Genomic DNA, 26,995 nt, shown 5'->3' with positions numbered 1-26,995 from the left:
CAGCATGAAGGAGCACCTTGCCATAAGGCAAAAGTGATAACTAAATGGCTCGGGGAACAAAACATTGATACCATAATCCCATTGAGAACTTGTAGTCAATTGTCAAGAGGCAGGTGGACAAACAAAAACCCACCAATTCTGACAAACTCCAAGCATTTACAATTTTGTTTCCGGTGTCCTTTGACAACTGTTTGAGGTTGTGGACAGGTGTCTTTTATACTGATAACAAGTTCAAACAGGTGCCATTAGTACAAGTAACGAGCGGACGACAGAGGAACCTCAAAAGGTCAGGTCTGTGAGAGCCAGAAATCTTGCTTGTTTGTAGGTGACCAAATACTTATTTTCTACCATAATATGCAAATAAATTCATTAAAAATCCTACAATGTGATTTTCTGGAGAAAAAAAATCTAATTTTGTCTGTCATAGTTGAAGTGGACCTATGATGAAAATTACAGGCCCTTCTCATCTTTTTAAGTGGGAGAACTTGCACAATTGGTGGCTGACTAAATACTTTTTTGCCCCACTGTACATATGAAATGAGTAATAATTTGTTAGATATTACTGCACTGTTGGAGCTAGAAACACAAGCATTTCCCTACAACCGCAATAACATCTGCTAATCACGTGTATGAGACGAATAAAATTGGATTTGGGATTGGGCTACACACAATCCACAGCTAGGCTATTTAAAAAAATATATATATAAAAAAGCTATTGATCCTATATGGCTAAATTATAGGCATACTCCTGGTGTAGTTTTCCAAATGTTTTAATTGATTTCTTAACAGACAGCAGGAATAACTTCAACCAATATATTTAAATGTATCATCCGGGGTGCTGCGGCACCTCCAGCACCATTCCCGTGCCTATGATTTTATATGGAAATAAATGACGAAGTGCAATGCTGGCGTAATGAGAGTTGCAGGCTCATGTCTATCAAAGCAGAGTGAGATCATAGAAAGTGAATATCATTCTAGTTCTGAGAGATACAGGCACACTTCTCTCTCGCACCACAGCAATGACCAGGCGTTGGTCTATGATTAAAATATTGCTCAAACCATAAATCCAGGCAGGCCCAACTCTATTCAATTCTTACAATATCAGCCACGTTCACGTTATGTTTTTTAGGGGGCAGGATAATTACAGAGGTAACTTTAATTCTGCTTTTATTAGAATTTACCATATTGTTAATACTTCACAATGACGTTCCATTTGTAATAGGTTTATCAAGGGGTTAAAATTACATGAATGATTATTCAATCATTTCCAAATGTATTATAAACCATTAAACAGTTATTGCACTATTTTGACCAATGCGATAACTAGTATTTGCCAAAAAGTGAGCCAATATTTACCTCCAGTTATTAACCACTTATTAATGCACTTAAACACTTGTAAGATGAAGGATACCTCCTCCAACTGTGCTCAATTGTGCAACTATTGAAAATAAGGTTGCATGATGATACATAAGGGTTCAATATTATAAGCATTTGTAGGTGAATTTATAAATGGTCAATATTTGCAGGTAAATAGTGGCTTAGTATTTGGTAAGCACAGACTGGAAATCAAACTATTTTGACCAATTTATTATAACATTTATTAAAGGTTTTTGTAAGTCCTTTACAAATGGAACCTTATCGTAAAGTGTTACCAGAATAGGTACATTGCAAATGGTGAAAAAATGTCTCATGCCAAGAGAGGTACTGGATCCTGGAAAATGGTTTGCGGAATGAAACAATCCAAAACTCAGAAGTGCCGAATCGAATTAAGCACCGTTTATACTATATTACCATTGGTTCACATTCAATAGAGGCAGTCTATGGTAAGTTAACTGATGCAAAACATGAGCATATGCCATGAAAAGCAAGAAAAATACTAATACCCATCACATTTACTGGCGAGTGTAGAGAGTATAGAGAGTATAGAGATATTGTTATCCACGTCGGCACCAACGATGTTAGGATGAAACAGTCAGAGATCACCAAGCGCAACATAGCTTCTGCGTGCATATCAGCTAGAAAGATGTGTCGGCATCGAGTAATTGTCTCTGGCCCCCTCCCAGTTAGGGGGAGTGATGAGCTCTACAGCAGAGTCTCACAACTCAATCGCTGGTTGAAAACTGTTTTCTGCCCCTCCCAAAAGATAGAATTTGTAGATAATTGGCCCTCTTTCTGGGACTCGCCCACAAACAGGACCAAGCCTGACCTGCTGAGGAGTGACGGACTCCATCCTAGCTGGAGGGGTGCTCTCATCTTATCTGCCAACATAGACAGGGCTCTAACTCCTCTAGCTCCACAATGAAATAGGGTGCAGGCCAGGCAGCAGGCTATTAGCCAGCCTGCCAGCATAGTGGAGTCTGCCACTAGCATAGTTAGTGTAGTCAGCTCAGCTATCACCATTGAGACCGTGTCTGTGCCTCGACCTGGGTTGGGCAAAACTAAACATGGCGGTGTTCGCCTTAGCAATCTCACTAGGATAAAGACCACCTCCATTCCTGTCATTACTGAAAGAGATGATGATACCTCACATCTCAAAATAGGGCTACTTAATGTTAGATCCCTTACTTCAAAGGCAATTATAGTCAATGAACTAATCACTGATCATAATCTTGATGTGATTGGCCTGACTGAAACATGGCTTAAGCCTGATTAATTTACTGTGTTAAATGAGGCCTCACCTCCTGGCTACACTAGTGACCATATCCCCCGTGCATCCCGCAAAGGCGGAGGTGTTGCTAACATTTACGATAGCAAATTTCAATTTACAAAAAAAAAAAAATGACGTTTTCGTCTTTTGAGCTTCTAGTCATGAAATCTATGCAGCCTACTCAATCACTTTTTATAGCTACTGTTTACAGGCCTCCTGGGCCATATACAGCGTTTCTCACTGAGTTCCCTGAATTCCTATCAGACCTTGTAGTCATTGCAGATAATATTCTAATCTTTGGTGACTTTAATATTCACATGGAAAAGTCCACAGACCCACTCCAAAAGGCTTTTGGAGCCATCATCGACTCAGTGGGTTTTGTCCAACATGTCTCTGGACCCACTCACTCTCACAGTCATACGCTGGACCTAGTTTTGTCCCATGGAATAAATGTTGTGGATCTTAATGTTTTTCCTCATAATCCTGGACTATCAGACCACCATTTTATTACGTTTGCAATTGCAACAAATAATCTGCTCAGACCCCAACCAAGGAACATCAAAAGTCGTGCTATAAATTCACAGACAACACAAAGATTCCTTGATGCCCTTCCAGACTCCCTCTGCCTACCCAAGGACGCCAGAGGACAAAAATCCGTTAACCACCTAACTGAGGATCTCAATTTAACCTTGCGCAATACCCTAGATGCAGTTGCACCCCTAAAAACTAAAAAAATGTCTCATAAGAAACTAGCTCCCTGGTACACAGAAAATACCCGAGCTCTGAAGCAAGCTTCCAGAAAATTGGAACGGAAATGGCGCCACACCAAACTGGAAGTCTTCTGACTAGCTTGGAAGGATGGTACCGTGCAGTACCGAAGAGCCCTTACTGCTGCTCGATCGTCCTATTTTTCTAACTTATTGAGGAAAATAAGAACAATCCGAAATTCCTTTTTGATACTGTGGCAAAGCTAACTAAAAAGCAGCATTCCCCAAGAGAGGATGACTTGCACTTTAGCAGTGATAAATTCATGAACTTCTTTGAGGAAAAGATTATGATTATTAGAAAGCAAATTACGGACTCCTCTTTAAACCTGCGTATTCCTCCAAACCTCAGTTGTCCTGAGTCTGCACAACTCTGCCAGGACCTAGGATCAAGAGAGACGCTCAAGTGTTTTAGTACTATATCTCTTGACACAATGATGAAAATAATCATGGCCTCTAAACCTTCAAGCTGTATACTGGACCCTATTCCAACTAAACTACTGAAAGAGCTGCTTCCTGTGCTTGGCCCTCCTATGTTGAACATAATAAACGGCTCTCTATCCAGTGGATGTGTACCAAACTCACTAAAAGTGGCAGTAATAAAGCCTCTCTTGAAAAAGCCAAACCTTGACCCAGAAAATATAAAAAACTATCGGCCTATATCGAATCTTCCATTCCTCTCAAAGATTTTAGAGAAGGCTGTTGCGCAGCAACTCACTGCCTTCCTGAAGACAAACAATGTATACGAAATGCTTCAGTCTGGTTTTAGACCCCATCATAGCACTGAGACGGCACTTGTGAAGGTGGTAAATGACATTTTGATGGCATCGGACCGAGGCTCTGCATCTGTCCTCGTGCTCCTAGACCTTAGTGCTGCTTTTGATACCATCGATCACCACATTCTTTTGGAGAGATTGGAAACCCAAATTGGTCTACACGGACATGTTCTGGCCTGGTTTAGGTCTTATCTGTCGGAAAGATATCAGTTTGTCTCTGTGAATGGTTTGTCCTCTGACAAATCAACTGTACATTTCGGTGTTCCTCAAGGTTCTGTTTTAGGACCACTATTGTTTTCACTATATATTTTACCTCTTGGGGATGTTATTCGAAAACATAATGTAAACTTTCACTGCTATGCGGATGACACACAGCTGTACATTTCAATGAAACATGGTGAAGCACCAAAATTGCCCTCGCTAGAAGCATGTGTTTCAGACATAAGGAAGTGGATGGCTGCAAACTTTCTACTATTAAACTCGGACAAAACAGAGATGCTTGTTCTAGGTCCCAAGAAACAAAGAGATCTTCTGTTGAATCTGACAATTAATCTTAATGGTTGTACAGTCGTCTCAAATAAAACTGTGAAGGACCTCGGCGTTACTCTGGACCCTGATCTCTCTTTTGAAGAACATATCAAGACCATTTCGAGGACAGCTTTTTTCCATCTACGTAACATTGCAAAAATCAGAAACTTTCTGTCCAAAAATGATGCAGAAAAATTAATCCATGCTTTTGTCACTTCTAGGTTAGACTACTGCAATGCTCTATTTTCCGGCTACCCGGATAAAGCACTAAATAAACTTCAGTTAGTGCTAAATACGGCTGCTAGAATCCTGACTAGAACCAAAAAAATTGATCATATTACTCCAGTGCTAGCCTCTCTACACTGGCTTCCTGTCAAAGCAAGGGCTGATTTCAAGGTTTTACTGCTAACCTATAAAGCATTACATGGGCTTGCTCCTACCTACCTCTCTGATTTGGTCCTGCCGTACATACCTACACGTACGCTACGGTCACAAGACGCAGGCCTCCTAATTGTCCCTAGAATTTCTAAGCAAACAGCTGGAGGCAGGGCTTTCTCCTATAGAGCTCCATTTTTATGGAACGGTCTGCCTACCCATGTCAGAGACGCAAACTCGGTCTCAACCTTTAAGTCTTTACTGAAGACTCATCTCTTCAGTGGGTCATATGATTGAGTGTAGTCTGGCCCAGGAGTGGGAAGGTGAACGGAAAGGCTCTGGAGCAACGAACCGCCCTTGCTGTCTCTGCCTGGCCGGTTCCCCTTTTCCACTGGGATTCTCTGCCTCTAACCCTGTTACGGGGGCTGAGTCACTGGCTTGCTGGGGCTCTCTCGTGCCGTCCCTGGGGGTGCGTCACCTGGGTGGGTTGATTCACTGTTGTGGTCGGCCTGTCTGGGTTTCCCCCCTTGGGTTGTACCGTGTCGGAGATCTTTGTGGGCTATACTCGGCCTTGTCTCAGGATGGTAAGTTGGTGGTTGAAGATTTCCCTCTAGTGGTGTGGGGGCTGTGCTTTGGCAAAGTGGGTGGGGTTATATCCTTCCTGTTTGGCCCTGTCCGGGGGTGTCCTCGGATGGAGCCACAGTGTCTCCTGACCCCTCCTGTCTCAGCCTCCAGTATTTATGCTGCAGTAGTTTATGTGTCGGGGGGCTAGGGTCAGTTTGTTTATCTGGAGTACTTCTCCTGTCCTATTCGGTGTCCTGTGTAAATCTAAGTGTGCGTTCTCTAATTCTCTCCTTCTCTCTTTCTTTCTCTCTCTCGGAGGACCTGAGCCCTAGGACCATGCCCCAGGACTACCTGACATGATGACTCCTTGCTGTCCCCAGTCCACCTGGCCATGCTGCTGCTCCAGATTCAACTGGCCTGGGCCCTAGGACCATGTCCCAGGACTACCTGACATGAGGACTCCTTGCTGTCCCCAGTCCACCTGGCCATGCTCCTGCTCCAGTTTCAACTGTTCTGCCTTACTATTATTCAACCATGCTGGTCATTTATGAACATTTGAACATCTTGGCCACGTTCTGTTATAATCTCCACCCGGCACAGCCAGAAGAGGACTGGCCACCCCACATAGCCCGGTTCCTCTCTAGGTTTCTTCCTAGGTTTTGGCCTTTCTAGGGAGTTTTTCCTAGCCACCGTGCTTTTACACCTGCATTGTTTGCTGTTTGGGGTTTTAGGCTGGGTTTCTGTACAGCACTTTGAGATATCAGCTGATGTACGAAGGGCTATATAAATAAATTTGATTTGATTTGATTTACATAACTGTGTAGGTTATTTTTATGAGTATCATGTTAACCCTATTTCAGAGTGAAAACACTAGCTTTGGCATATCAGAGGTGACTAAAGTAAGAGGAATGTGAATGACCTAACCCCACACTAACGCAGAAGAGGACTTTTATGCTCCCTACTCAAACCCTTCCTGACCAACTTACTTATTCACTACTTCAGCTCTGTTCACAGAGCAAGACCAATTGCACCACAAACCTAATTATAATTCACTTCACATTGTTCACTAAATATAATAACTAGTCTGTCACTTTATGTTATGTGACAGCTGTCATATTTGACCTGTGTACTGGCCAAAAAAAAGTGTTGTAAAAATGCTTAGTAGGTCAAACTATAACTGTACAGTAATTTTAGGTAATAGCAAGAAAAACAGTGTTTTCCTGTTTACAGAAGAGTGATGCAAATATGAAATCAAGACAGGGGAAGAACAACATTTTTGCAAAACCTTCAGAATAACCTTTCACCCAGAGTCCTGTTACATATTAGTAACGGTTGCAATAACAAATATGTTTCTGTTTAAACATTCTCTTCAATTTAGAACACAGTAGAGAAAGAAGATATGAGAGGGGGAGAAAAAGAATAAAAATATTGGGAGTCCCTCCCAAGGCCAAGTTGCGGTACTCACTAGAAATCAGTGCAGTCAGATTACTCTTTGGTTTGCATCCCCGCAAATGCATCCAGTTAGCCAGCTCTCATCTGCTGAATCCTGAATCTACAGGAGGCCCCCGGGGGAAGACGTTGCATTTCCTGACTCCCTCCCTCACGGTTAGGTCCAACCCCCCAGCTCTACAGGCTCAGGGGCTGAAGTTTCCCCTTCTTTAGGACTTCAAGCTTTAGTCCCCACACCCTGAGCACGCCTCCTAACCCCCTTCCCTCATCTACTCCACTCTCTCTCTTCGAATCAACACAGGAAGCCACCCTGTTGACCAATCAACATGCATGGATAGGCTATGACAATGCCCCTGGCATGTGGTGGAAGTGAGGCAAGTTCTCTTTCCCTGCCCTCTATGGTGATTCCCCAGAGAACTCTCCGACTTCTTTTAAAGGCACAGCTACCCTTTTTTTTCACTTGTTGCTTCCATGGAATAATTCCCACAGAATTCCCATAGGTTAAAAATAATGAATAATTCTGAGGGGTCCATCAAGTTAAGCTTTGACACATGCAGGTGCAATGGAAATATAGCAATGTGCACTTCTTTGATTGTGGCCGAGGTTGCACAAATGAAATATGTTACTTTTTATGGATTTACATTACATTTGCATCTTCATGCATGTGGAAAACGGTTCAAAACGTTTTGACAAGAGAAATAAGAACACATATGGAGAATATCTTCTGGAAATGTATGATTAAAGTCCACGACCAGGAGGGGCAGATAAAACAAACAAAAAGAGTGGCTGCGCAACCTGTGTTCGTCCTGCCCCCCCAAAATGCCTTTTCCTGCCTGTTTTCTAAACTTCTTTTTAACATTCTGCACATGTTGTTTTTCTGCAATGTAATATCCCTATAGTGTTATGCTGTCTATGTAATGTGTAAACAAGGCTACTTGTTTCATGTAGGTTATGCAAGCAAGAAATAAGTGTGTATGCTATGAGCATCTGCTAAAATAGCATAACACTATAGGGATATTTCTAAAAAATGTGATGTAAATCTAATAAATATTAGAGTATGAATTATCAGAGTAATGAATAATGGAGCTAGAGGGAACAGGCTCCTTACCAATTGTGCTATTTTGTGTATTATTTGGCTGTAATAAAATAAAATAAAAGTGTACATAATGTATCCGCCATTGTTTTCTATGTCCGAAAACAGCTTTTGGATATCAGAACAGCTATCACTAACCTCCATTTGAACGAGGGCTTCAACTTCATGAGTCGGGGGTATATTGATTATCACGGACCAGGCCCAAATCCCAGACACTCGAAGGAGGAGACGGCACTATAGATACCTGAGAAGACTATGTCAGAGAGTGGATAAATCGCCTCTAACCTCCATTTTATTGGTGAAAGTGCAATCACTGGAGAATAAACTGGATAAACTCTGTTTGAGATTATCCTATCAACGTGATCTGAAGAACAGTAATATCCTGTTTCTCAGAGTCGTGGCTGAACAACGACATGGTAAATATAAATCAAGGGTGGGTGTCTCTTAACAACTGGCGCACCATTTCTAATATTAAGAAAGTCTCCAGGTTGTACTATGTGAGTGACAAAAATATTACAACAATATCTATGGAAAATTGTTAGCAGACATTAGTTGTTCTGGACATTTCTGACAAGTTCAAAATAGCTATCTAAGGTATGCAATGAAAAACATGAGGAACCAATGTGGAACTACCCAATTTCGAAATTGCACCTTGTACTATTACAACTTTCAAAAGTAAGTTTAACGCAGGAGCACCTGCATTGCTTGCTGTTTGGGGTTTTAGGCTGGGTTTCTGTACAGCACTTTGAGATATCAGCTGATGTACGAAGGGCTATATAAATAAATTTGATTTGATTTGATGTGTTGTGCCCACCCTGCCGACCCCTGGGTGCGCACCCTACAGTTTGGGAACCACTGGTCTATAGTACCACCACAAACCAATGCTGGCACTAGGACTACACTCAATGAGCTGTATAGGGCCATAAGCTCAATAGTGTTCCTAGTGGCTGGTGACTTACATGCAGGAAAACTGAAATACATAAAAAGAAAGTACTCAATACGGAAGTGGATGAAGCAGATGCTAAACTACAGGACTATTTTGCTAGCACAGACTGGAATATGTTCCGGGATTCATCTGCTGGCATTGAGGAGTTACCCACATCAATTGCCAGCTTCATTAATAAGTGCATCGACAACGTTGCCCCTACAGTGACCGTACATACATATCCCAACCAGAAGCCACGGATTACAGGCAACATCCGCACCGAGGTAAAGGCTAGAGCTGCAGGTTTCAATGAGCGGGCGTCTAATCCAGACACTTAAAAGAAAATTCCGCTACACCCTCTGACAAACCATCAAACAGGCAAAGTGTCAATACAGGACCAAGATCGAATCCTACTACACCGGCTTGTTGGATGTGGCAGAAGCTGAATAAACCACATGGTCATTACACAGGTGCACCTTATGCTGGGGAAATTAAAGGGAGTAATTCTGTTTAAAATAAAGCCCTTTTGTAGGGAAAAGAACTCATTCTGATTGGCCTGGCCCCTGCCCAGTCATGTGAAATCAATAGATTAGTACTTTTGTACCCGTTTCCTCCAGCATCTTCACAAGGTCCTTTGCTGTTGTTCTGGGATTGATTTGCACTTTTCGCACCAAAGTACATTAATCTCTAGGTGACAGAACGTGTCTCGTTCTGAGCGGTATGATGGCTACGTGGTCCCATAGTGTTTACACTTGCGTACTATTGTTTGTACAGATGAACGTGGTACATTCAGGCGTTTGGAAATTACTCCAATCAGACTTGTGGAAGTCTACAAAAAAAAAATCTGAGGTGATTTCTTTTGATTTTCCCATGATGTCAAGCAAAGAGGCACTGAGTTTAAAGGTGGGCCTTGAAATACAGGTAAATACAGGTACATCTCCAATTGACTCAAATCATTTAGTCTATCAGAAGCTTCTGAAGCCATGACATCATTTTCTGGAATTTTCCAAGCTGTAAAAGCAAAGTCAACTTAGTATATGTAAGCTGTGTTATTTCATTTTATTCTACAATGTAAAAAAATAGTAAAAATAAAGAAAAATCCTGGAATGAGTAGGTGTCCAAACTTTTGACTGGTACTGTATATATGTACACACACACGCACGCACACACGCTGCCCTTTCCAAAAGGAACACCTATGTGATAATGCTGTTCATTGACAACAGCTCAGCGTTCAACACCATTGTACCCTCCAAGCTCATCACTAAGCTAAGAACCCTGAGATTAAACACCTTCCTCTGCAACTGGATCCTGGACATCCTGACAGGCCACGCCCAGCTGGTGAGAGTAGGCAACAACACATCCGCCACATTGACCCTCAACACGGTGGCCCACCAGGGGTACTCCCTGTTAACACACTACTGCGTGGCCGGGCGACAAAAGAATGGTAGGCCTGATCACCAAGCTCAGCCTACAGGGAGGAGGTAAGAGACCTGGTAGTGTGGTGCCAGGACAACAAACTTTAAATCAATGTCAGCAAGACAAAGGAGCTGATCATGGACTACAGGAAACAGAGGGCCGAACACGCCCCCATTCGCATCGACAGGGATGTTGTGGAACAGGTTGACACCAGTGAGAGCATCTTGACTGCCTGCATCACCATCTGACCGCAAAGCGCTACGGCCCAGGCGGTGTCAGAGGAAGGCCCATCCAAGTCATAGACCGTTCTCTCTGCTACCGCAAGCAGTACCGATGCACAAAGTTTGGTTAGCAATAAGACTGCTAATTAGTTAACCAATAGCTACCCGGAATATCTGCATTAACCCTTTTTGCAGTAATCTCTTTTGACTCATCACATACGCTGCTGTTACTGTTTATTATCTATCCCGTTGCCCAGTCACTTCATCCCTACCTATATGTACAGTGAGGAGAACAAGTATTTGATACACTGCAGATTTTGCATATTTTCTTACTTAAAGCATGTAACGGTCTGTAATTTTTATCATAGGTACATTTCAACTGTGGGAGACGGAAACTAAAACAAAAATCCAGAAAATCACATTGTATGATTTAAGTAATTAATTTGCATTTTATTGCATGACATAAGTATTTCATACATCAGAAAAGCAGAACTTAATATTTGGTACAGAAACCTTTGTTTGCAATTACATAGATCATACGTTTCCTGTAGTTCTTGACAAGGTTTGCACACACTGCAGCAGGGATTTTGGCCCAGTCCTCCATACAGACCTTCTCCAGATCCTTCAGGTTTCGAGGCTGTCGCTGGGCAATACGGACTTTCAGCTCCCTCCAAAGATTTTCTATTGGGTTCAGGTCTGGAGACTGGCTAGGCCACTCCAGAACCTTGAGATGCTTCTTACGGAGCCACTCCTTAGTTGCCCTGGCTGTGTGTTTCGGGTCGTTGTCATGCTGGAAGATCCAGCCACGACCCATCTTCAATGCTCTTACTGAGGGAAGAAGGTTGTTGGCCAAGGTCTCGCGATACATGACCCCATCCATCCTCCCCTCAATATGGTGCAGTCGTCCTGTCCCCTTTGCAGAAAAGCATCCCCAAAGACTGATGTTTCCACCTCCATGCTTCATGGTTGGGATGGTGTTCTTGGTGTACTCATCCTTCTTCTCCCTCCAAACACGGCGAGTGGAGTTTAGACCAAAAAGCTCTATTTAAGTCTCATCAGACCACATGACCTTCTCCCATTCCTCCTCTGGATCATCTAGATGGCCTGGACATGCGCTGGCTTGAGCAGGGGGACCTTGCGTGCACTGCAGGATTTTAATCCATGACGGCGTAGCGTGTTACTAATGGTTTTCTTTGAGACTGTGGTCCCAGCTCTCTTCAGGTCATTGACCAGGTCCTGCCGTGTAGTTCTAGGCTGATCCCTCACCTTCCTCATGATCATTGATGCCCCACAAGGTGAGATCTTGCATGGAGCCCCAGACCGAGGGTGATTGAACGTCATCTTGAACTTCTTCCATTTTCTAATAATTGCGCCAACAGTTGTTGCCTTCTCACCATGCTTGCCTATTGTCCTGTAGCCCATCCCAGCCTTGTGCAGGTCTACAATTTTATCCCTGATGTCCTTACACAGCTCTCTAGTCTTGGCCATTGTGGAGAGGTTGGAGTATGTCTGATTGAGTGTGTGGACAGGTGTCTTTTATACAGGTAACGAGTTCAAACAGGTGCAGTTAATACAGGTAATGAGTGGAGAACAGGAGGGATTCTTAAAGAAAAACGAACAGGTCTGTGAGAGACGGAATTCTTACTGGTTGGTAGGTGATCAAATACTTATGTCATTACTGACCTCTATATGCTTTGTAAGTAGGAAAACCTGCAAAATCAGCAGTGTATCAAATACTTGTTCTCCCCACTGTACATATCTACCTCAACTACCTCGTACCCCTGCACATCGACCCTGTATATTGAAGTGCTGCATCAATTCCAACTGAAGGGAATAGCTTAGGAAAGTGCGAAGACAATGTATGCAACTGAAGAGACTAGATTAGGAAATTTCTAAAATGGTGTATCCTGTGAATTTGCCATATTCATTATGAATAAACACTTGCTAAAGTGCCAGAATACAGTGTATCCAACTGTAGGGATTCGTTCAGAAAAGTACTAAGACAGTATATGCAACTGAAGGGACTAGTTTAGAAAGGTTCTAAAGTGGTGATCCTGCAAGTTTGGTGTATTCAATATGTAATAAGTTGCTCTGCAGTGTGTCAGTGGTGCGGGATGTGTAAAGTGATGCTGATAGCTAGTTCTGGTCCAGGCCGTTAGTGGAGGAAGGCACACTAACGACCTGGATCAGAGCTAGTAGCTAGCTATCTAAAGTACTAACATGCTGGGGGTCCCTGGGGTCCAGTGTGTGGAGTAGGTCCTGGAGGTGGCCCAGGTCTCCCTGGGTTCGGTCCATTTCCCCGCTCTGTATCTCCAGCTGGCCCTCCAGAGCCTCCGCCTCATCTCTCAGCTGCCTCACTTGCTGGATCCTCCAGTGGAGCTTCTGCCTTAGTTGCTCTTTCTCTGCCTCGGACACCTAGATGAAGGATGGAGAGAAGAGGCTTTTAGAAGTGTCCGGGGTGGATTAGGCTAGTTGATGTGGAACAGTGCTGTTATTGTAGCATGGTCGCAGATTTGTTTGTGCAATCATGTCAACTCTTTGGCATGACAAGAAGTGACAAGGAGTGATGAGGAGTTGACATAATAGGACAAACAGATCTGGGACTACTGTATCCTGTTATTACACTATTAGAAACAAATGTTTTGGATAGTGCCAAGCCAATCTACACAGTCACCGACATAACCGGTGGGGGGGGGATATCAGCGCATAGACTCAAAAGAAACACGTTTTCCCTGAAACTACACTGATACCATTACACTTCATTATTATCAGTAGCATTTTATTATTAAAGTTATTACTATGAATATTAGACTAGTATACAAATTAAGAAATGTCAAATTGGAGAGGAATTCCTAAAAATAAAAATAAATACAGATTTTGACGGACTAACCCATTCACACCTAGTCTGATGCGTTTTTCCCTCCACTTTTCCGAATAATTCTCATAACGTCACCAATGCTGCGGAGTCATTCTCTGTGGCAATATGTTGTCCAAAGTGTCTTGAGAGGACTCTGTAATGAGTTGCATCCCATTTAATAAAAGAGGTAACACAAAACTGGCACCTGTCATCATTCCGCACATGCTGACCCTGCATGTGATTAAAGAGATCAAGTCCAGACAGGCTAGGCCTATTTGAGGAAACTTTCTGAATGGACATAGATAATTTGTCAATTTATACATGCACCCACCTAAAAGGACACATCAATCAAAGGCACCTGCAGCGCATCTCACTTTGACACATAAGCAAATCACATTTGTCCTTTCCCAAAAACATATGAACAAAAACGTGCCTTAGGTTCAAATTATTTCTGTAGGATATCAAAAAGAGTCTACATCATAGAATAATGGTAAATCAATGTAGCCTATCATATAAATTGACAAGGAAAGTTTTAAGGGGGATATAGAGACCAAAGCCTGAGCGATATGTAGCCTAGTTCTGGTGTGATGTGATCACAATGGCTAAATTCCTACTTTGCTGCACTGCAAATCTAAAAAAAAAACAGGCAGAGAGAAATGTATTAATTAATTCACACAGCAAACCCACAGACCTGTCAGGCCTATAGAGAAGAGAATCAGCGAACTTGCACACACACACACCAATAAAAGGACCTGTCAATCAAAGCCGACAGCATACTATATTGTCAGACACAAGAGCAAATGTTATTGCTTTCCTTAAAATGTATTTAAAAAATCTAGGCCTACCCTTAGGCTTTCCAAAAGTAAGCTATAAGATAATGAATTGACAAGGAAAGCATGAAGGGGAGAGAGACAGCTATGCTATAGTATGAAAATAAAATTGACAGAAACAAATATACGCAACATTTCCATAGCATATTTATCAGCTTTGATTAATCTATAAATTAAGAAAATATTCTGTATCTAATTATAGCATGACAGGTTGGATAGGATTGGCGCATTGTCCATTTGACACAACATTAGCTTATTATAGACCTCAGAGCCAGAACAAACTTGTCGACTGCTATTGAATAATTAATGAATAGTCAGACACATCCAATCGGTTTTAAAAGAAGAGCGATTTATTTATTTACTAGCAAGTAATGACAAGTTACTTTGTACAGTTGTGGCCAAAAGTTTTGAGAATGACAAATATACATTTTCACAAAGTCTGCTGCCTCAGTTTGTATGATGGCAATTTGCATATACTCCAGAATGTTATGAGGAGTGATCAGATGAATTGCAAATAATTGCAAAGTCCCTCTTTGCCATGCAAATTAAGTGAATCCCAAAAAAACATGTCCACTGCATTTCAGCCCTGCCACAAAAGGACCAGCTGACATCATGTCAGTGATTCTCTCGTTAACACAGGTGTGAGTGTTGACAAGGAGATCACTCTGTCATGCTGATTGAGCTTGAATAACAGACTGGAAGCTTCAAAAGGAGGGTGGTGCTTGGAATCATTGTTCTTCCTCTGTCAACCATGGTTACCTAAAAGGAAACATGTGCCCGTCATCATTGCTTTGCACAATCAGGGCTTCACAGGCAATGATATTGCTGCCATTAAGATTGCACCTACATCAACCATTTATCGGATCATCAAGAACTTCAAGGAGAGCGGTTCAATTGTTGTGAAGAAGGCTTCAGGGCACCAAAGAAAGTCCAGCAAGTGCCAGGACCATCTCCTAAAGTTGATTCAGCTGCGGGATTGTGGCAACACCAGCACAGAGCTTGATCAGGAACGGCAGCAGGCAGGTGTGAGTGAATCTGCACGCACAGTGAAGCAATGACTTTTGGAGGATGGCCTGGTGTCAAGAAGGGCAGCAAAGAAGCCACTTCTCTCCAGGAAAAACATCAGGGACAGGCTGATATTCTGCAAACGGTACAGGGATTGGACTGCTGAGGACTGGGGGAAAGTCATTTTCTCTGATGAATCCCCTTTCCGATTGTTTGGGGCATCCGGAAAAAAGCTTGTCCGGAGAAGACAAGGTGAGCGCTACCATCATTCCTGTGTCATGCCAACAGTAAAGCATCCTGAGACCATTCATGTGTGGGGTTGCTTCTCAGCCAAGGGAGTGGGCTCACTCACAATTGTGCCCAAGAACACAGCCATGAATAAAGAATGGTATCAACACATCCTTCGAGAGCAACTTCTCCCAATCATCCAGGAACAGTTTGGTGACGAACAATGCCTTTTCCAGCATGATGGAGCACCTTGCCATAAGGCAAAAGTGATAACTAAGTGGCTCTGGGAACAAAACATCGATATTTTGGGTCTATGGCCAGGAAACTCCCCAGACCTTAATCCCATTGAGAACTTGTGGTCAATCCTCAAGAGGCAGGTGGACAAACAAAAACCCACAAATTCTGATAAACTCAAAGCATTGATTATGCAAGAATGGGCTGCCATCAGTCAGGATGTGGCCCAGAAGTTAATTGACAGCATGCCAGGGCAGATTGCAGAGGTCTTGAAAAGAAGGGACAACACTGCAAACACTTATGAAATGCTTGTAATTATACTTCAGTATTCCATAGTAACATCTGACAAAAATATCTAAAGACACTGAAGCAGCAAACTTTGTGGAAATTAATATTGTGTCATTCTCAAAACTTTTGGCCACAACTGTATAAGAAAGTCCACACAAAGATTTTTTAAACTGAAGTGCCATAGCCTATAGGCTAGCGCTTCTACACCACCACGCGTCTAGCGGATTAGCTGCTCGAGCATCAAATGACAGTTGGAAAGAGGAGGAGATGTAGACAAGTAATTGTTTTTCTAACTTAGTCTATAATTATTAGTAAACACTCCTGCTATTAGGTAAAGTTGACCTACATGAAATCAATGTTGCTCATGAAGATACATTTTCTTTCAGTCTTGGGGGTATGGTTCGATGTGGCAGGCAGTGATGTTAGTCCCCCATGAGACACCATAGGAACAATGCTAGTATCACTTCTTTAAACTATTTTGAATGAATCTAAGATAAAAGTCATAACAGATTTCTTGAGTTTACATTTTTGCCGAGGAGGTTTCAGTCGCAAATTTTAAAATCAAGCCAAGGAGTTCGGTGCAGGATTTCTAAAATAAAAAAAATGTGCGACCTGTTGTCTTAAGTAAACAAAGTCCGATCCGCTGCAGGGAAGGTCTCACTGTCTCTGTGTTCTGCAGTAGCATTGGATAGTGTAAACCACCACAGCTGAGTATCCTGTGTTACTAGGCAAGTGAGCATTGTTGAAATCAAAACCCAACCCTCAAGTAAGTCATGACGAACTCACTTACAAAACTCAGTTTTGGACCAGACTGACTTTATGACCAAAATGATTTACATATAATTTATTTACATATAATTTGTAGTCAATTTTGACACTACAATAAATGTTTCTGCCACATTGGCTGTTTCCTATCAGATAAATTGTTTATTTCCTTCAGTTGTGCTTAAAAATAAAATAATACTTTTTTTTAACCCCCTTTTCTCCTCAATTTTGTGGTATCCAATTGGTAGTTAGTCTTGTCCCATCGCTGCAAAACTTGGGAGTGGCGAAGGTCGAGAGCAGTGTGTCCTCCGAAACACAACTCAGCCAGCTGCACTGCTTCTTGACACAATGCCCACTTAACCCGGAAGTCAGCTGCACCAATGTGGAAACCCCGTACACCTGGTGACCGTGTCAGCGTGCACTGTGCCCTGCAGGAGTCGCTAGTGCGCGATGGGACAAGAATATCCCTGCCCGGCCAAACCCTACCCTAACGACACTGACCGGCTGAGACAGAGCCTGGACTCTAACCAGGATCTCTAGTGGTAAGTAGCACTGCAATGCACTCGGGAGGCACTTGTCCCTAATTTCATGGACAAGCCCGTTATGTAAACTGAACGTAATCTAAGTAATCCCCAAAATGAATTATTTATCACAAGAGGACTATAAACAATAACTAGTAATGCTGCATACTCAAAGAAAGGTTCAAACTCATCTTTCTGGTAAATAGTTACAAATTGCTGAGGTGTAGTCACTTTTGAGGACACAAGCTCAGCAAACAGTACAAATATGATAAAAATATGAAATATTTTGTGACATATTTACTATTCAACAAAACTATGAAGGCTTTGAAATGACTTATATGCTTTCTCAATATAGTACAATCAAATTATAACCACTAACTAAGATTTCACCTTCCTTATAACTGTAAAATACATATTTGTATGTTTAGTGTTAAGAGAAAATGTGCATATTTTCTAATGGTCTCTTGATCAAAACATCAGCCCCCACCACTGTGAACGTCACACGTTCGGCTTCCTGAACTCATTAGGAACTCACTTTTCATATCCTATTAATCTATAACAACCAAGGTGTTTTTTGTTTAAAATCTGTGAATTATTTTATATTAATGGCAATAAATCAATCTCTGAATGTGCTATAGAGATCATCTCCTGTTGCGCTGCAATGGAAGGATTACAGGCACGTGCTTTGTCAGTGGCTGTGACGTAAAGGTTCAGTTTATGGACAGTCAGAAGAGCGAATTAATTTCAGTTTTCCCATCATACTGTAATTCACATAGGCGCAAAAACTATACTACTGTGTACAATGCAAGCCATTTCGATCTACAGTGACCACAAATCAATTTATAAGCGAAGATTAAGGTCAGAAGAGTACCAGAATCATGCAGGTCCTCTAAACTGGGGCCTTTACATCATTAATATAAAAAAAAGTAACATTGAACATCTAATTGTCAAATCATAGTGCAACATGTGAGCTGGTTCTACTCATTCAATTTCCCCTCCCTGTTGCACACAACAAGCTTCCATACCCCCTGTCAAGGGGATTTATGGCTGATTTGAGATGTAATCATCAACCCTGTCACTTTATTTGGCACAAACTATATTGATTCTTTGAAAAGGAAAAACATTTTTTTATTAAGTTGATCATGTGCTCTTCAAATTAGGTAAAAAATTAGGTAAAAAAGGTTTTAATAAAATTCAAAGTTACACTACCAAAAAGGGACAGATTTGATGGAATGACCAAGTGCATTCATTTTGACAAAAATACTGCACTATATAGGAAATAGGGTGCCATTTGGGACACAGACAATAGGAGAGCCGAGCTTCGCCGGTGTCTCACCTGTTTCTGGGAGAGTGTCTCCTGCAGCTGGCGAAGCTCTCCAACGGCCCTGAGGACATGCTGCTCTGCCTCCTCGATCTCCCTGTGCAACTGCTGCAGACGCTCCTCGCCTGGGGACACAGTCACACAAACAAGAACTCACCTAACTACACCTCACCTAACACTCACATCAGTCAGCAACAGTCAGAGGAACAACCATGTAGTTCACTTAATTTTTTTAATTTGACCTTTATTTAACCAGGCAAGTCAGTTAAGAACATATTCTTATTTTCAATGACGGCCTGGGAACAGTGGGTTAACTGCCTGTTCAGGGGCAGAACGACAGATTTGTACCTTGTCAGCTCGGGGGTTTGAACTCGCAACCTTCCAGTTACTAGTCCAACAATAACCTTCCGGTTACTAGTCCAACGCTCTAAACACTAGGCTACGCTGCCGCCCCACTTCACATCCAATAGGCAGGGTGATGCAGACAATAGGAAAATCTTGTGTTACCATATCAGCTTCCACTCCTCCAATTCGAACCTTAGCCATTAGAAGGAAAAAAAACTTAACTGACCCAAGATCAGCATCTAGTAGGACAAACTTTACCATACTCCCTATTCTGTACCTTTAGTCTGTTCTTGGCTGCAGTCTCTGGAGCTGATCATCTTGGCCACATCTTGCCTGGGGTTGTCTGTCTCTATGTGGCCTGCAGTTGGCATCTGATGACTCTGGATGCCATCTGAGGCCACCGTGTTCCTTTTGTGCCGTGCCTTTCCAATGTAAGGGCTTTCCTCCAGCAAGCTCTCTGCCTCCAACTCCTGGTGAGAGAGAGAGGAAATTCATCACAAATTCATGCAGGTTCCAAGGGTGCATCCAAAATGGCATCTTATTTCCTGAGTGTACACCTTCCTAATCTTGAAATGCACCCCCCATGGCCTCAATTTGTCTGGGCATGGACTCAAAAGTGTTCCACAGGGATGCTGACCCATGTTGACTCCAATGCTTCCCACAGTTGTGTCAAGTTGGCTGATGTCCATTGGGTAATGGAACATTCTTGATACACACGGGGAACTACTGAGCGTGAAAAACCCAGAAGTGTTGCAGTTCGTGACACAAACCGGTGCGCCGGTCACCTACTACCATACCCTGTTCAAAGGCACTTAAATCCATTGTCTTGCCCATTCACCCTCTTAAAGCCACACATCCATGTCTCAAGGCTTAAAAATATTTTTTTAAACCAGTCTCCTACCCTTCATCTACACTGATTAAATTGGATTTTAAAAGTGACATCAATAAAGTTAATCCAGCTTTCATCTGGTCAGTCTAGGTCATGGAAAGCGGTGTCCTTAATGTTTTGTACACTCAGTGTATAGTTCACTACTTCTGACCAGAAGTATTGCACTGTATAGGGTATAGGGTGCCATTGTCGGCAGACTCTAAGGCAACAACTGAATGGAACTGAATGGAGAGATGGGTCTGGATGGATGCACTCACATGGTCTGGGTAATAGGGATATGGTTCAAACTTGGCGTCGATCTTCTGAAAGGCTAACTCCTGCTCCAGCTCATACTGCTTCTGGCATGCGCGTGTCAGCTCCACCGTTTTCTGTTTCAGCTGTTAATACGGCCATGCAGTATAGAGATTATACAGAGATATCACAAACACATTGAAGAAAAGCATCATACACTCACTGCAAGTTTGAATGGAATGTATGGCAATATTTTGGACTCTCCGAAAAATATAGCTCATCTTTATGGTGGTCAATCCCATGTAAATCGCTGTTCAGTATAATAGCTTATCTAAAAGCAGCTGCTATCTACCTAAATTTACTTTTGTCACACTAAAATACAAACGTGCAAAATTACCTGTATATTATACTAGCTTTGACCATATAAAGTCAAACCAAGAAAAAGCAAGCAGCATCTATCATCATCATCTTTACATTTAATCTGAAACACGAGGTTAACAAACAAAAACAACAAAATGCTAGCAAACATAAGAGTGCTCTGCGAGTGAGAACCTGAATGGACAGAAGAGTCATTGACATTTAAGCAAGGACATGGGTCAGCAGGGGTCATTGGGTTCACATGAATCTGTGTGTCTTCAGAGTACCTGACAAATAGCATCCAGTAGAGGAGCAGGCAATGAAGGAGGCTGAAGAGACCGATGCAGTGGGAAAACAAACAGAAAATTCATGCAAAGAGCAAATGAGAAAAATGGATGAAGACATGATCATGGCCTGTATTCATAAAGAGTAGATGTACTGATCTAAGATTAATGTTGCCTATCATATTATAATGAATACGAGTTTACTAGAGAATGAGGCCCTGGCATTTGAAAAGTTTAGTGTTTTGTTTGTTTGACGCAACCTGGGTGCATGACTTAAAAGGCCATTAAGAAATCATGTGAACAATGAGCAATAAAAAAACTAAAGAATTTGCTTTCTATACACACAAACACTATACCACACCATGCAATACTTCAGGAAGGGATCAACTAGAGGCCGGGAAAATAGCTATGGGCACAGAAAGACTAGAGAAAGATGAAGGCACAAAGAGTTTAGAGGACACGTAAATGCATCGTTGTTCAAGGAGCTCCTTCCTATATGACAATTTGCGTGTTTGTGTGTGTGTGTCAGGATTTCCATTAGCCGGTAATTGACGGGTTTTGTCTACTAAAATGAAAAGCCCATGAATAAAATTGTTGCCAGCCAAATTGACCAGTAGATAAAACAAAGGTAGGCAAGCTTTCAGCACGTCACCCACCACTCTACAATGAGAGCTGGAGGCAGTACGCACTTAGTTAATTGTTTGAAACCTGAATTATTTACATCATATTATGAGGCATGTGTTACCTTGTATGAAAATCCAACCACAGAGGCAATTATTTAATTTTTTTGTCAAGTGGTTTAATCATAAAAATCTTAATTAAAAGGCAAAAAATATCAAACAAAAAATTTAACTAATGTGAGAGCACCAGCCTCTGCCATACGAATACTGATACACCGTGATCATTGGCGGCTATATAGTGCATTCGGAAATGATTATTTTTCCACATTTTGCTACGTGAAAGGATAATTCTCAAATTGATTAAAACGTTTTTTCCCCCTCATCAATCTACACACAATACCCCATAACAACAATGCAAAAAAAACAGGTTAATACATTTTTCAAAATTTATAAAAATAACAAACTGAAATATCACATTTACATAAGTATTCAAACCCTTTACTCAGTACTTTGTTGAAGCACCTTTGGCAGCGATTACAGCCTCACGTCTTCTTGGGTACGACGCTACAAGCTTGGCACTCCTGTATTTGGGGAGTTTCTCCAATTCTTATCTGCAGATCCTCTTAAGCTCTGTCAAGTTGAATAGGGAGTGTCGCTGCACAGATATTTTCAAGTCTTCCAGAGATGTTCGATTTGGTATAAGTCCGGGCTCTGGCTGTCCTGAGGCCACTTCTGCGTTTTCTTGGCTGTGTGTTTAGGGTCATTGTCCTTTTTGAAGGTGAACCTTTGCCCCAGTTGGAGCAGGTTTTCATCAAGGATCTCTCTGCACTTTGCTCCGTTCATCTTTACCTCGATCCTGACTAGTCTCCCAGTCCCTGCCACTGAAAAACATCCCCACAGCATGATGCTGCCACCACCATGCTACACCGTAGAGATGGTGCCAGGTTAATTCCTGACATAACACTTGGCATTCAGGCCAAAGATTTCAATCTTGGTTTCATCAGAGAATCTTGTTTCTCATGGTCAGGTGCCTTTTGGCAAACTTCAAGTGGGCCGCCATGTGCCTTTTACTGAGGAGTGGCTGCCGTCTGGCCACTCTACCATAAAGGCTTGATTGGTGGAGTGCTGCAGAGATGGTTGTCCTTCTGGAAGGTTCTCCCATCTCCACAGAGGAAGTCTGGAGCTCTGTCAGAGTGACCATCAGGTTCTTGGTCACCTCCCTGACCAAGACCCTTGTCCCCCGATTGCTCAGTTTGGCCACGTGGCCAACTCTAGGAAGAGTCTTGGCGGTTCCAAACGTCTTCCATTTAAGAATGATGACCACTGTGTTCTTCGGGACCTTCAATGCTGCAGATTTTGTTTTTGGTACCCTTCCCCAGATCTGTGCCTCGACAAAATCCTGTCTCGGAGCTCTACGGACAATTCCTTCGACCTCATGTCTTGGTTTTTGCTCTAACATGCACTGTCAACTGTGGGACCTTCTAAAAACAGGTGTGCCTTTCCAAATCATGTCCAAACAATTGAATTTACCACAGGCGGACTTATGTAAATAAGGTATCTGTTTTTATTTTTTAATACATTTGCAAAAATTTCTAAAAACTGTTTCCCTTTGTCATTATGGGGTATTGTATGTAAATTGATGAGGGGAAAATATTATTTAATACATTTTAGAATAAGGCTGTAATGAAACAAATTGGAAATGTGGAAATGTTATGCTCTTAGTACTGTAGCCTCGTCATGTTGTACAGTGCCATATTTTCATAACGGAAACCCTGATGGTTTTGATTTTCTTAAGACTACAATATTAATCAAATTAATTAACATTTTCTTAAAATCAATCCCATATACTATGTTCTTAAAAAAATATATTTTAAATTCTCTAGTACAGCCAATATTGAAAGCTATCAAATGCTTTTCAAGGATGTCCTTTGGTTGTCAAACTAGCACTAACTAGCATTAATGGTAACAATGGCTGACAATTAAATAACCTGCCATAGAATTCTGCGGCAGCCCGTAAGGTGTGCTGCAGTATTACACAACTTTTACAGACATTTACATTTACATTTACATTTAAGTCATTTAGCAGACGCTCTTATCCAGAGCGACTTACAAATTGGTGCATTCACCTTATGACAGTGGAAGAACCACTGTATATTAGTAACCCATCCTAGTTGTTGCATCTTTAGATTCACCAAGTTTCTACCTAAGATGTTCATCTCTATCATATACTGCTCGCACCAGTTGCATTGTTTAGAATGGTGTTTTCCCGCTAATTGTATTTGTTTGCAAATGTTTGAAAATTATGTTTTATTGGATGCCTCATTACATTAGCTGCTTGGCATGTTATGATGAATTGCCATAATCAAAATGCGATCTGTCATTCTGAGCCCCGTGGGTGGCTGCCCTATTGAGACTCACCCAAAGCATATCGGTCCGGTAAATTTCTCAAATGGCCGGTAAATTAAAATCTTTACCAGTCACGTTGTCCGGCACCACAGTTTCCTAACGGAAACCCTGGTGTGTGTGTGTGTGTGTCTCTCTTTCTCTCTGTCTGTGTTTGAATGAGTGCATGCATGTTGCGATAAATGCCCACCAGCTTTGTCTTGGTGTCCAGCTCCTGCTCCTGCTGGGCCTGGCAGTGCTGTTGCTGCAGGCTCTTTAGCTGCAGTTGGTCAATGAGCTCCTCCTGCTGCTCAAGCTCCTCCACTGCAGCCACCTGCTTACTTTGCAGCTTCCCGATCTCTGCCACACGACACTCTAGGTCCTGCTCCAGACGCTCAATCTCCTCTGCAACCACAGCATGAAAAGAGTTGGCATTTCCACTAACAGTGCCAACTAGGAAACAACCTAAGTGTGGTACTAAGGTACTGTATATTCACTAGGAAACTAACAGAAGAAAACGGGCCAAAATGAAGAGGGACTTTAAGTTTTGCACTAATGAAGTAAGTATCTAAAATATACAAAGGCTCATCTAGTAATGAGACCCTTTCATGGTTTTAAGCAGGGATTGTGCAATACTGCAATGTACCCATTTGAAAGCGCTGGGGGGCCTGCTCTCTCTCTTCCTGGCTGATAGGCTGCCCGTCCAGTGTCTCAAGTGACCTCAGGTGGAAAACCAGGAAGAGACGGTAATGGGGGAGATTGGCTATAGGGTTCTCTGCCAAGGTCAACTCTGTTAGGTTTTTCAGAGGCTTTAGTCTGGACAGCTCATGCAGCTTGCAGCAGCCCCAGGTATGAAGAGAAAGACAAAAAATATAAATGTTATTGGTCACATACACATGGTTAGCAGATGTTAATGCGAGTAGTGAAATGCTCGTTCTTTTAGTTCCAACAGTGCAGTAATATAACAATTCCCCCAACAACTACCTAATACACACAAATCTAAAGTGGTGAATGAGAATATGTACATTGAAGTATATGGAAGAGCGATAGCCGAGCGGCATAGGCAAGGTGCAGTAGATGGTATAAAATACAGTATATACATGTGATATGAGTAATGTAAGATATGTAAACAATATTAAAGTGACATTATTTAAAGTGACTAGTGATCCATTTATTAAAGTGTCCAGTGATTGGGTCTCAATGAAGGCAGCAGCCTCTGAGTTAGTGATTGCTGTTTAGCAGTCTGATGGCCTTGAGATTGAGAAACAGCTTCTATCTCTCGGTCCCAGCGTTGATGCACCTGTACTGACCTCACCTTCTAGATGATAGAGGTGTGAACAGGCAGAAGCTCGGGTGGCTGTTGTCCTTGATGAGCTTTTTGGCCTTCCTGTGACATCGGGTGCTGTAGGTGTCATGGAGGGCAGGTAGTTTGCCCCTGGTGATGCGTTGGGCAGACCGCACTACACTCTGGAGAACCTTGCGGTTGAGTGCGGTGCAGTTGCCGTACCAGGCTGTATCAAAGTTTGTCAGGGTTTTGGGTGACAAGCCAAATTTCTTCACCCTCCTGATGTTGAGGAGGCTCTGTTGCGCCTTCTTCACCACACCGTCTGTGTGGGTGGACCATTCCAATTTGTCTGTTATGTGTACGCCCAGGAACTTCCACCTTCCCAACTGCTGACCCTCGGATGTGGTTGGGGGGGGGGGGTGCTCCCTCTGTTTCCTGAAGTCCACGATCATCTCCTTTGTTTTGTTGACGTTGAGTGAGGTTATTTTCCTGACACCACACTCCGAGTGCCCTCACCTCCTCCCTGTAGGCTGTCTTGTCGTTGTTGGTGATCAAGCCCACTACTGTTGTGTCATCTGCAAACTTGATGATTGAGTTGGAGGCGTGCATTGCCACGCAGTAGTGGGTGAACAGAGAGTACAGGAGAGGGCTGAGCACACACCCTTGGGGTCAGCAAACAGGAGATTGAGGGTCATCAAACTGGAGATGTTTCCAAATTCACCACCTGGGGTTGGCCCATCAGAAAGTCCAGGACCCAGTTGCACAGGGAGGTGCTGAGACCCAGGGCCTCCAGCTTGATGATGAGCTTTTTTTAAATATTTATTTATTTATTTATTTCACCTTTATAAAACCAGGTAAGCAAGTTGAGAACAAGTTCTCATTTGCAACTGCGACCTGGCCAAGATAAAGCATAGCACTTTGAAACATACAACACAGAGTTACACATGGAATGAACAAAACATACAGTCAATAATACAGTAGAGAAAAAGAAAACAATGTCTATATACAGTTAGTGCAAATTAGGTCAAATAAGGGAGTTAAAGCAATAAATAGGCCATGGTGGCAAAGTAATTACAATATGGCAATTAAACACTGGAATGGTAGACGTGCAAAAGATGGATGTGCAAGTAGAGATACTGTGGTGCAAAAGGAGCTAAATAAATAAATACAGTATGGGGATGAGGTAGATAGATGGGCTGTATACAGATGGGCTATGAACAGGTGCAGTGATCTGTGAGCTGCTCTCACAGCTGATTCTTAAAGCAAGTGAGGGAGATGGGAATCTCCAGCTTCAGTGATTTTTACAGTTCGTTCCAGTCAGTGGCAGCAGAGAACTGGAAGGAAAGGAGACCAAAGGAGGAATTGGCTTTGGGGGTGGCCAGTGAGATATACCTGCTGGAGCGCATGCTACGAGTGGGTGCTGCTATGGTGACCAGCAAGCTGAGATAAGGCAGGGCTTTAACTAGCAGAGACTTGTAGATAACCTGTAGCCAGTGGGTTTGGCGACGAGTATGAAGCGAGGGCCAGCCAACGAGAGCATACAGGTCACAGTGGTGAGCAGTGTATGGGGCTTTGGTGGCAAAATGTTATAGACTACATCCAGTTTGCTGACTAGAGTGTTGGAGGCTATTTTATAGATGACATCGCCGAAGTCAAGGATTGGTAGGATGGTCAGTTTTACGAGGGTATGTTTGGCAGCATGAGTGAAGGAAGCTTTGTTGCGAAATAGGAAGCTGATTCTAGATTAAATGTTTGATTGGAGATGCTTAATGTGAGTCTGGAAGGAGAGTTTACA

General features: G+C 42.4%; 1 protein-coding gene across 5 annotated transcripts in view; it reads right to left on the bottom strand.

The window, feature by feature from the left end:
• Positions 1-26,995, bottom strand: part of cntrl (centriolin) — a 110,471-nt gene that overhangs the window by 63,538 nt on the left and 19,938 nt on the right. For 4 of the 5 annotated variants that reach the window (XM_046346591.1, XM_046346593.1, XM_046346595.1 and 1 more), the window contains 7 exons: positions 24,562-24,748; positions 24,127-24,320; positions 20,917-20,958; positions 20,299-20,418; positions 19,430-19,622; positions 18,823-18,932; positions 12,979-13,173 (listed from right to left, as the gene is read on the bottom strand). In XM_046346591.1, the coding sequence (XP_046202547.1) occupies positions 12,979-13,173; positions 18,823-18,932; positions 19,430-19,622; positions 20,299-20,418; positions 20,917-20,958; positions 24,127-24,320; positions 24,562-24,748 (1,041 nt within the window). The remainder of the gene's footprint in view (positions 1-12,978; positions 13,174-18,822; positions 18,933-19,429; positions 19,623-20,298; positions 20,419-20,916; positions 20,959-24,126; positions 24,321-24,561; positions 24,749-26,995) is intronic. The other variant, XM_046346594.1, reaches the window with a different exon arrangement.

This window comes from Oncorhynchus gorbuscha, linkage group LG04 (assembly GCF_021184085.1).
Source record: "Oncorhynchus gorbuscha isolate QuinsamMale2020 ecotype Even-year linkage group LG04, OgorEven_v1.0, whole genome shotgun sequence".
NCBI lineage: Eukaryota > Metazoa > Chordata > Actinopteri > Salmoniformes > Salmonidae > Oncorhynchus > Oncorhynchus gorbuscha.
This window is presented reverse-complemented; position numbering and strand designations above follow the sequence as displayed.